This window comes from Ochlerotatus camptorhynchus, unplaced genomic scaffold (assembly GCF_037179485.1).
Source record: "Ochlerotatus camptorhynchus isolate MF236.1 unplaced genomic scaffold, CSIRO-AGI_Acam_v1.1 ptg000125l, whole genome shotgun sequence".
NCBI lineage: Eukaryota > Metazoa > Arthropoda > Insecta > Diptera > Culicidae > Ochlerotatus > Ochlerotatus camptorhynchus.
Genome location: NW_027040615.1, coordinates 1,079,045 through 1,091,100, shown reverse-complemented (window position 1 = coordinate 1,091,100; position 12,056 = coordinate 1,079,045). Strand labels below are relative to the sequence as shown.

Sequence of the window (12,056 nt, the reverse complement as noted above, 5' to 3'; positions counted from 1 at the left end):
AATTCAATTCCCTTGGAATTTTACTCGGAATTAGCTGAAGATTGGAATTATTCTCAGAGTTTTAATTGATTCATTGCATAATGCCCTTGGAATTCTACTGAAAGTGTCCTAAGAATTCACTTGCCGTGAATCCACAAATTCCATAGATTTCCCATCATAAATTATTCGACATTCTAGTCAAACCTCTCCTGGAATTCTTTTCCGAATTCCTTTGAAGATCTCCTGGAATTATTCTCAGTTTTAATTGCAATCCTTTTTTAGCATACTTCCGAATCGTTCTCCGAAAATTACGATGGAATTAAGATATGGATTATTTTTCTAACAGAAACGTGTTGAGATTATCTTCAGATTTTTTTTTAATTCTTCTTTGAATTGCCTTGTAGTCCTTAGAATTGCTTAAGAATTTACTTCAAAAATTCATATGAATATTCATTATGATTTAATTCGAATCCTATTAAGGGGTTTTCTTGGAATGTTACTCAGAACTACCTCAGGTTTCACATAGCATCTAAAGTTGCTCTGAACTACATTGAAAGCAGGGCTGCAATCATGTAACTTCGACGCGTCGATAAGTGAAAGACGCAACTTAAAAATTATTTATAACTTTTGACGATCGAAAGATAGAGCTTTGAAATGTTTTACAAAGTTGTCAGATTATCAATTATCTTCCGCTTCCGGTTATCTAAAATCCAAGATATCGACTTCAGGTTTGTGGAAATCTGTCAGATATACAAAAATATCGTTATTTCCGGAACGGCGGTCGAGTAGAGGCCGGAAATCGATGTTTGATGTCATTCTGGAATCTAAAATGGTGACTTGCGGTTTGTGAAAAACTGTCAAATACCGAACAATATTTATTTTTTCGGAACGGAGACGGTTTTTAGGGGCCGGAAATAGACGCCATTTCGGAATTCAAGATGACGACTGCCGGATTGTCAAAAACTATCAAATCTAGATAGAGCTGGAATAAGGGCGTAACAGCTTTTGTAAACAATGACTTCTATCGATGATTTCTTCGAACTCAAGGCACGCCCACGCAGACCAACATAACCATCGGATAGTGGAAGTCTTTCCCTATCCGATGAGGTTGTTTGTTTGCATGGGCGAGCCTTGAATTTCTAGAAATCATCGATAGAAGTCATTGTTTACAAAAGCTGTTAGGCCCTAATTCCAGCTCTATCTAGAAATATCCAACAATATGGGTATTTTCAAATCGAGGACGACGTGTAGAGTCTGGTGTTTAACGCCATGCTGCAATCCATAATGGATATTTCCGTTTTGTAGAAAACTGTAAAATATCCTACAATATGGGTATTTTTGGAACGAGGACGACGTATAGAGGCCAGAAATCGATGTTTGACACCATTCTGGATTCCAAGATGGCAACTTCTGGTGCAATCCATTCACAGTGTGTAAAATCCGGTGAATCCTTATTATTATTTTTTAGGTCAATTACGGTGCCGGCCACGTTCTTACGGTCATCGGGAAAGGAAAGGATTGTTATTTCGACACTCGTTGTTACTAGAGACCGAGTATACCTTTGCATCTCCACGGTTGTCACGGGAAGGACTATTTTGTTAGTGGGAAGAGTGAATTAGATCTTGATTCACAGTGTTACGATTTTTAAAAGCCTGGAAAACAAATGACGCGACACTATCAACTCAGTAATGTAAAGAGGCTTGGGTTCTAACCCACGATCTTCCGTCCAGTAAGCAAAAACGGTCACTCTAAGGCCATCGTGCCCTTTACATACCAACAAGCTACAACCGACGATTATTCATTATCGGTTACAAGAAGTGATTAACATGAAATGACATCCCCGAAAGTAGTTAACAATGTCTTCTGAATCGGATCAAATGTACGTCACATTTGTCTAAACATATGTATTACATTTCCGAATCGTTCCACCGAGTTCTATTATTCACGATTTTCTAAAATAGAGGCCTGGGATAGATCAAGTCAGTAATGAAACGAGGTTTGGGATCTAACCCATGATCTTCTGCTCAATAAGCAAGAACGATTACTCTATAGCCACTATGTCCCTCACATTACTACAAGCTGCGACCGACTTAACAAAAAGCTTTACCAAGATGGTAACTTCTAATCATAAAAACACTGTAAAATATCCATCAATATGGGTATTTTTTAAACAGGGACGACGCGCAGAGGCCGATAATCTTTGTAAGATACATTTTTTTTATCCAATATGGCGACTTAAATTTTTTTCAAACTGACAATATTTTTTTTGAACCATGGAACGGATATTTTTGGAATGGGGGCGACGTGTAGAACCCAGATATTGATGTTTGACTCCATTTTGGAATCCAAAATGACAACTTCCGGCTCTAAAAAAAAAACTGGGAATTTTTTGAACTGGGTGACATGTAGAGGTCGTTGTGTGACTCCATTTTGAATATTGTGGACACTTCTGGTGCTAGCAAAACTTTCAAATACGAAATGTCCGGAAAATTTGACGAAAATGCAAGGCAGCTCCGCGAACTTCAGGAAAGCGAAAACTTCAAAGATGTCCCAAGATCTGCTGGGAACTTCAAAGGAATGCTGAAAACTTCATTGATGTTTAGAATATTGCATGGTCTAAGAATTTCAGGGAACTTAAGGTGAGGCTTTAGGGGAGTTTCGAGAACATAAGTAAAATTTCGAAACTGCAAGGTAGCATTTAATCAGATACAATTTCTTTCTAAGCATGGAGGGATCGCTCTTTTGGGACTTTTCCATTACTTTTTATGCTTACGTTAAATCCAATTGAATTTTCAGTTAACCCATCTTAAATTATCTTCCTATCAAAATGTAAAATCTCCGCACCATTGAGCCACACTCTGTGTTTTCACTAAAGGTGCACTTGAGAGCGCTCTCGAGTGCACCTTAAGTGAAAACACAGGGTGTGGCTCAACGGTGCGGAAATTTTACATTTTGATAGGGAGATTAATAGTAACCTATCTTTTTTACAATGGGTTAACTGATAATTCAACTGGATCTTACGTTAGCATTCAACCGTGGACCCCCGTTAATCTGAACTAAACTTCGTCCATATTAACGGAGTTCATTTCTAATTTGAACTTTTAGTAACTCTATGACCATCAGAAAAGCGAGTTTCTGGTAGCCATATTTTTTGTTTTGCTTTGATTCTACTTCCCGTTTCGCATCGTTCCATTTCACTTTACTCTATTCCATGTGCTAAACGACGTTTGAGCAATTTTTAGTCGTCACGGTGTGCAAATAAACGGGGTTTTAACTGTTATTCAGATTATGAAGGGTCAGATTAGCGGGATTCCACGGTACATTAAAAAGTAATGATAAGCCCCAAAAGAGCGATCCATCACTGCTTCTAAGAATTGACTTAAAGTTCCCGGAACTTCCATCAGTTCCCATAATTTTGCAGAATTATTCGAAGCTCTCTAGAAAACTCATTTTAAGTTCTTTGAAAATCTTGGTCGTATTTGCACACTTTAAGAGTTCCTTGCACGTCCCTGAAGTTCTCAGAAATTTGAAGTCTCCATAACTTACTTCAAGTTTCCATAATATTCTTCAAATATACGTAACTTCCCTGAAGCTCACGGAATTTTTTCTAATTTTTTTGACACTTCCCTAAAGTTCGGACCATCCCAGAAGAACTCGGACTTCGCAAAGCATTCTAGAAATTTCAGAGCTTCCCACAAATTCCACAAACTTCAAAGAAATTCCGGAAATTGTCCAAAAATTCCAAGAAATTCCCGGAATTTACGAAAGCTTCCCATAATTACCGAGAGCTCCCACAATTTCCGATAACTTTTCTAAAAATCCTAAAACTTCCCAGAAAATCCAAGAACTTCTAAAAATTTCAAAAATATTAGGAAACGTAATAGGTTGTTTGGCTGGTATGTAGGGAGATTTCTTTTTTATGGCTTTCTCAGTCTAGGGTAATCCAAACGGTCAGTTATGCGTTGACCGTTTGGATTACTCTAGACTGAGAAAGTCATAAAAAATAAATATTAGAGAACTTTCCAGAAGTTTCGGTAACTACTCAGTCGTTCTGGGAACTGCACAGAGCTTCCGAGAACTTTCCATAAATTTCGAGAACTTCACAGAAGAACCAACAACTCCCCAGAAGTTCTGTGTACTTCTCACAAGTTCCTAATACTCCTAGATCTAGATCTTTCAGATCTTGGAACGTCCCAGAAAGTCTTAGAATTTCCCAGAAGACGATCGAACTTCCTAACAGATCCGAGACCTTGCCAGAAATTCGTGGAACTTTCGAAAAAAATCCGACAATTTCCCAGAAGAACTTTTCAGAAATTCTAAAAACTTCCTAGAAGATATGGGAACTTCCCATAGAAATCCGTGCATTAACAACAAATTCCGAAAACTTCCCAAAAATTCCGAGAGCTTTCCTGAAGTTCCATAACCTCTCACCCCAGCAGGCCTGGGTTCAATCCCAGTCGGCGCCGCTGGGGTGTTCAGAGGCATAACATCTCTGATCACTCCTTCCTTCGAAAGGGAAGTAAAGCCGTTGGTCCCCGGTTCATGAGTTGATGGGTCGATAGGTAGGGTACAGGTGTGGGAGCAGCCTCCCTGACGTCGGTAGCATTGGTGCTCAGCACGGAAAACAAGATCCACGGAAAACAAACCAAGGAAAAAAAGAAGTTCCATAAACTTTCCAGAAGATTCAAGAACTTTTCAGAGTTTCCAATAACTTCCCAGAGTTTCCGATAACTTCTCCAAAAGATGAGAGAACTTCCCAAAAATTTCGAAAACTTCCCATCAGTTCCGAGAGCTTTCCAGAATTTACCGAAAGCTTGCCAGAAATTCCCAGAATCTATAAGAAGATTTGCGAATTTCCCAGAAGATCCAAGAACTTACTAGAAATGTTGAGGAATTCTTAAAAATTCCGAAAACTGCTAAGAATTTCCAACCACTTTCCAGAATTTCCGACAAGACGCGTGCACTCCGAAGAACATCCGAGATCTTCCCACAATTTCTGTGAGCTTTTTAGAAGTTCCTCCTAAGAACTGTTCAGAAGATTCTTGAATTTGCCAGAAATTCCGAGAACTTCCCAAAAATTCCGAGCACTTCCCATCAGTTCCGAGAGCTTTCCAGAATTTACCGAAAGCTTGCCAGAAATTCCGAGAACCTTTAAGAAGATTTGCGAATTTCCCAGAAGATCCGAGAACTTACTAGAAATGTTGAGAGATTTCCAAAAATTCCGAGAATTGCTTCCGAAGAATTTCCGACCACTTCCAAAGAATTTCCGACCGATTCTTACAAGATGCGTGCACTTCGAAGAACATCCGAGACCTTCCCGCAATTTCTGTGAGCTTTCTAGAAATTCCTCGTAAGAACTGTTCAGAAGATTCTTGAATTTGCCAGAAATTCCGAGAACTTCCCAAAAATCCCGAGAACTTCCCAGAAGATCGGCGAATTTCACAGAAATTCCAAGAACTGCATGTGCAATTTTTCTAGAAATCCCAAGAACCTCGCAGAAGTTCAAATAACTTTACAATAGTTCAAATTTGAACTATTGTAAAGTTCTTTGAACTTCCGCAAGGTTCTTGGGATTTGCCGATCTTTTGGCACTTCAAAAGTATTGTAAAGATCTTTGAACTTCTGCGAGGATTTCTAGAAAAATTGTACATGCGGTTCTTCGAAATTCTGTGAAATTTACCGATCTTCTGGGAAGTTCTCGGAATTTTTGGGAAGTTCTCGGAATTTCTGAGAAATTCAAGAATCTTCTTAACAGTTCTTAGAAGGAACTTCTAGAAAGCTCACAAAAATTGTGGGAAGGTCTCGGATGTTCTTTGGAGTGCACGCAGCTTGTAAGAATCGGTCGGAAATTCTTAGCAGTTCTCGGAATTTTTGGAAATCCCTCAACATTTCTAGTAAGTTCTCGGATCTTCTGGGAAATTCGCAAATCTTCTTACTGGTTCTCGGAATTTCTGGCAAGCTTTCGGTAAATTCTGGAAAGCTCTCGGAACTGATGGGAAGTTTTCGAAATCTTCTCAGAAGATGCGAGAACTTGCCAAAAGTTTCGGGAACCTTCTGGGTGGAAACTAAGAAATCCCGGGAACATCTCAAATATTCCGAGAACTTTACACATTTTCTTCCCAGAATAAATATTAGAAAACTTACCAGAAGTCCCGGTAACTACTTCCCAGAAGTTCCCACAATTGTGAGAACTAGAACAGAAGTTAGAAGGTTTTCCCAGACTTTCCGTGACCTTTCTTAAATTCCAAAAAACTTCCTAGAAGATCCTAGAACTTCCCAGAAATCCCTGGATTATGTCTCAAGTTTGGAGAATTCCGAAAACTCTTGATAGATTTAGACATTTCTGGTAAGTTCTTCGAATATCTGGAAAGTTCTCGGAATGTATCGGAATTTTTTGTGAAATTTTCGGTGAAATTCTTGAAATTTCTGGAGAAATAGAGCGGAATTTCTCGAAACTTCTCGGATCTTTTGGGAAGATTTAAACACAAAATAAAAATATAAATTTCAGTAAAAATGTACCAGACTCATGACGAATATATGTTCTATCCGAGACATGAACTTGTCAATTATCGCATTTGAAATGCTATGTTAAATTGGACGAAATATACGCTGTATTCGAGGTCAACGGGCACAACGTATGTTCGGATCTTCTCAAAAGTTCTCGGAATCTGAACTTCTGTGAAATTCTCAGAATTTCAGGAAAGATCTCGGAATTCCTGAGGAGTTCTGTGAATTTCTGAGAACTCCTAGGGATTTCTGGGGAGTTCTCGTAACTTCCAAGATATTTCAAGAATTTTCTAGATATTCTGAAAACATTCCAGAAGTTCCAAGAACTTCCAAGAAACTCTCTTAATGTTCTTTGGAGTGCTCGCTGCTGTCTGAAATTCTTGGCACCGTGAACAAAATATGCAATCACAATATATTCGTGGAAGTGGCATTCAGGGTAATGTTATAGAGTGCGACTTCCTACATATCGTCCATGTTCCTAAACCACCCATATTGTTGAATATTTTACAGTTTTTCACAACTGGAAGTCACCATCTTGGATTAACAAATTTCCGGCCTTAGCTCGTCGTTCCCGTTCTGAAAATACCCATATCGTAGTGTATTTGGCAGTTTTTAACAAACCGGAAGTCGCCACCTTGGATTTGAGAATGGCATCAAACATCGATTGCCGGCCTCTACTCATCGTCCTCGTTCCGAAAATACCCATATTGTTGGGTTTTTGACAGTTTTTCACAAACCAGAAGTAGTCTCTTGGATTTAAAAAAACGTGTTGTTTGGATTCCAAAATGGCGTCAAACATTGATTTCCGACCTATACACGTCGTTCCCGTTCCTAAAATATCCATATTGTTCGGTATTTGATAATTTTTCACAACCGGAAGTCGCCATCTTGTATTTCATAATAGCTTGAAACATCGATATCCGGCCTTAGCTCGTCGTTCCCGTTCTGAAAATACCCATATTGTTTGATATTTGGCAGTTTTTCATAAATCGGAAGCCGCCATTTTCGATTCCAGGATGGCTTCAAACATTGCTATCCGGCCTCTAGACGTCCTTAATCTTGATGTTTTTCAAATTTGCGATCTTGGAAAATACCTAGGAAAATATTCAATGTCCGACGTAATGAGCATGTGTCTTTGTTCCAGGTTCTTGAAACTTTTCGTTTTTTTTTTTTTAATTTGATAACGACTAAATTCCCCGGGAATTACAGCTTTTTCCAGGTAAAATTAAATTTCCTGAGGATTCCGGTTTTCCAGGTTTCACCAGGAAGTATACACCCTGTTTTTGCTTCCACAGCGTCAACCACTTGGCCTTCTTTTCGTCGTTTATTCGCTCATTCTCGGTTTTCCTCACTATCCCGAATTTGTAGATATGATTAAATATTATGCTTGAAAACAAGCGGCTGCTGTTTGTGGACAGCTTGCTTCCTTTCCGCTGTTTTTCTCGGCCTCCGGGGATGTCATGTCCATTTCAACTAACTCAACCTCTTCCCCAGCTTCTTGCCGTTGTTGTCCAACGATGCACTTCCAGTAACCACAACTTGATGAGGGCTTTCTTCTCCGATATCCGGTAGTTTGCTTCCATCTCAGCAGCATTCACATCAAGCGTCTTGACGAAATTGGAAATTTCACGCAAGGACGGTCTCGCACTTCCATTTTAGAAGTCAAACCGAACAATTTTCTTGATCGCAATTCCAAGCATCATCAAATTTAATTTGCTTCACCTACCGACCGAGTTGTAGGTAACGAACAAAGCACTCGGGCAATAGCCTCTATCGGTTATCTGACTGCGTCATCCACTCCGAAAAATCAGCTGCTGCTGCCTGTTGTATTGGCAACAATTTAAAAGACACTATCAGTGCTTATTTACCATTACCGCATGGGGAATGACACATCCTCAACCCACATCCATTTTATCCTCAAATCTGCATTCTCGCCTAACTTTTGATTGTATCAACGGTTTTGCCTAGGTTCGTTTATATTACTCCGCTGTACGTATAAAGCAGATATTTTTAACTCCATCGTAGAACATATTTCCAACAGACAAGAGAAGCAATCAACGCTAGTTTGTTAAACAACACAATTCCAACCGCAAATTTTGCATTTGTTTATTCTAATTCTTTAACTGTTTCAATCTCTCAAATTTACTCATCCGTATTATTTTACGCGCTATCTGTAACTGCATGATTATTTTTAATTTTCTTTCAACTTCTCGTAACTCTCATGGGTTTGTATACACACAACTATTTAAAACAAAACCAAGGCCACAACCTCTCGCCGGGCATCATCGGTTTATGGTACTCCAACTTCACCCAGGAGCTTTGACAGTAACGATAACGGTAACAACAACAACAACGGCAACAACACTCCCACTAACACAAGGTATCCGGCAACTACTACCACAATTACTACCACTAGCATAAGTACGTTCCAAGATCAGCCTCTTTCGCCGGCGAAACCACAACCACCACCGTCCACATTACAGCAGCAGAAACAGACGAAGGTAACTCGCGGTTTGACGTATGCTTTGATTGAGTTTTATCCACGTTCGCTTGTAGCCGTAGAATGCTTGTTCCTACCTACCGTATTCGTCTCTAAAACAGCTTCCCCCAACATCCGAACACACACACACACAAACCAGTTATCACAACAACGTTCACCTCGATCATCGCTCCATTTGCCATCACCGATTTGACGACACCTGCGTGTTACATCCTGCCTCTCGTTCTCTCAATCTCCACTAACCATTTCCCACCCTTAACACCCACTATCTCTCCCCAGAGCGTCGATTCGGATGCCGCGTCGCTGAACCTCAACTCTACGGAGAACGACGCCCCGGAGGTGGAAACCTCCAGCGAGATCATGGCCGACGACAACAAACCGACCAACTCGAACGACGAAAGCTGGACCGATGTCAATCTGAACGACGAAGGCCCTACGGAAAGCTCGATCGTGCCACCCGGCGGCAAGTCGTCGCTGATGCGTGGTGTGACGTCCGACATCTCCGGTCAAACCAACGCCGGCGGGCAACTGTCCGGTAACCATTCCAACAAACTCGAATCCGACATTTCGGTGGTTCGCGTCCCGGATAACTACCAATCGTCGGTGGCGGCAGCACGTGGGCGTCCGGAGGATCTGAACCTCAAGGCGCCCTTCGTGGGACAGATCCCGATGGCGATCCCCTCGAGGGAAGCCAGCCTGACCCAGAAGCTCGAGATCGCACTGGGGCCGGTTTGCCCACTGCTGCGTGAAATAATGGTAGACTTTGCACCATTCCTCTCCAAGACCCTGGTCGGATCACACGGACAGGAGCTGCTCATGGAAGGCAAGGGACTAACCACCTTCAAGAACAGCCACTCGGTTGTCGAACTGGTCATGTTGCTGTGCTCGCAAGAATGGCAGAACAGTCTGCAGAAGCACGCTGGACTGGCATTCATCGAGTTGATCAACGAAGGCCGACTGCTGTCGCATGCGATGAAGGACCACATCGTCCGAGTTGCCAACGAGGCGGAGTTCATCCTGAACCGAATGCGAGCCGATGACGTGCTGAAGCATGCGGACTTTGAATCGCAGTGCGCCCAAACACTGCTGGAACGACGCGAGGAAGAGCGAATGTGTGATCATCTGATCACGGCTGCCCGAAGGCGGGACAACGTGATCGCCAGCAGACTGCTGGAAAAAGTTAGGAACATTATGGGCAACCGGCACGGTGCCTGGGGCGACAGCAGTGGAGCCTACCAGAAACAGATCTTCTGGAAACTGGACGCCTGGGAAGATGACGCCAGACGAAGGAAACGAATGGTTCAGAATCCTCGAGGATCAACTCATCCACAGGCTACGCTGAAGGCATCTCTGGAGAACGGCGGAAACGAAGAAACTCGGGAAGCGACCCGGGATGAAATCTACTCGCAGATTGCGGTGCCACGGTCGCAACAACCCGACCTGCTGGACGATTCGGAGCTCTTGATCGAAGATCGCGAGCTGGACCTAGACCTTACCGGTCCGGTCAATATCAGCACCAAGGCGAAGCTGATTGCCCCTGGTCTGGTAGCACCCGGAACGATGTCAATTACCTCGACGGAAATGTACTTTGAAGTGGACGAGGAAAACCCCGAGTTCCAAGGCATTGATCAGGAGGTCCTGAAATACTGTGATCATCTACACGGCAAGTGGTATTTCTCCGAGATCCGGGCGATCTTCTCCCGTCGATACCTGCTGCAAAACGTAGCGCTGGAGATTTTCCTTGCCAGCAGAACGTCGATCCTGTTTGCCTTCCCCGACCAGCATACGGTCAAGAAGGTGATCAAGGCTTTGCCACGCGTTGGAGTCGGAATCAAGTACGGCATTCCGCAGACCCGTCGAGCCTCGATGATGTCCCCCCGGCAGCTGATGCGGAATTCCAACATGACGCAAAAGTGGCAACGCCGTGAAATATCCAACTTTGAGTATTTGATGTTCCTGAACACGATCGCCGGTCGGACCTACAACGACCTGAACCAGTACCCGGTGTTCCCATGGGTCCTCACCAACTACGAATCTCGGGAGCTGGATCTCAGCCAACCATCCAACTACCGAGATCTGTCGAAACCGATCGGAGCTTTGAATCCTTCCCGAAGAGAGTACTTCGAAGAACGATACGAGAGCTGGGATACCCCAGGCATTCCTCCGTTCCACTACGGTACTCACTATTCCACGTCGGCGTTCGTGCTGAATTGGCTGATTCGGATGGAACCCTTCACCACAATGTTCCTAGCGCTACAGGGCGGTAAATTCGATCACCCCGATCGACTGTTCTCCTCGATCGCCCTGTCCTGGAAGAACTGCCAACGGGACACCTCGGACGTCAAGGAACTCATCCCGGAGTGGTACTTCCTGCCGGAGATGTTCTACAACTCCTCCGACTACCGCCTAGGTCAGCGGGAAGACGGCACCCTCGTCAGTGACATCGAGCTGCCTCCGTGGGCAAAGACTCCGGAAGAATTCGTCCGCATTAACCGGATGGCTCTGGAATCGGAGTTCGTTTCCTGTCAATTACACCAGTGGATCGATCTGATCTTCGGCTACAAACAACGCGGACCGGAAGCGATGCGTGCCACCAACGTATTCTACTACCTAACCTACGAGGGTAGCGTCGACCTGGACACGATCACGGATTCGGTCACACGCGAAGCGATCGAGAATCAGATTAGGAACTTCGGTCAAACACCTAGTCTGTTGCTGATGGAACCCCACCCGCCGCGGAGTTCGGCCATGCACCTGTCGCCGATGATGTTCAACACCATGCCGGACGATGTGTGCATGTCGCTCAAGTTCCACCTGAACTCGCCGATCATCCACATATCGGCCAACACGTACCCTCAGCTGCCACTGCCTTCGGTTGTGACCGTCACGGCTGGCCATCAATTCGCGGTCAACCGTTGGAACTGCCAGTACACCGCCAGCATCCAGAGCCCGAGCTACGCCGAGTCGTCGCAGAATGTGAACGCCAATCTGCCGCTCACGATGGATCCTCTGCTCTGTAAGAACCACTCCCCCACCCTGTAAGATCCGCTTACTAACGATTCATTTTTTT

At 43.3% G+C, this 12,056-nt stretch overlaps 1 protein-coding gene across 14 annotated transcripts in view; it reads left to right on the top strand.

Moving 5' to 3' along the window:
• Positions 1-12,056, top strand: part of rg (rugose) — a 414,681-nt gene that overhangs the window by 384,122 nt on the left and 18,503 nt on the right. For 8 of the 14 annotated variants that reach the window (XM_065220386.1, XM_065220381.1, XM_065220380.1 and 5 more), the window contains 2 exons: positions 8,748-8,987; positions 9,266-12,002. In XM_065220386.1, the coding sequence (XP_065076458.1) occupies positions 8,748-8,987; positions 9,266-12,002 (2,977 nt within the window). The remainder of the gene's footprint in view (positions 1-8,747; positions 8,988-9,265; positions 12,003-12,056) is intronic. The other 6 variants (XM_065220388.1, XM_065220385.1, XM_065220384.1 and 3 more) reach the window with 1 other exon arrangement.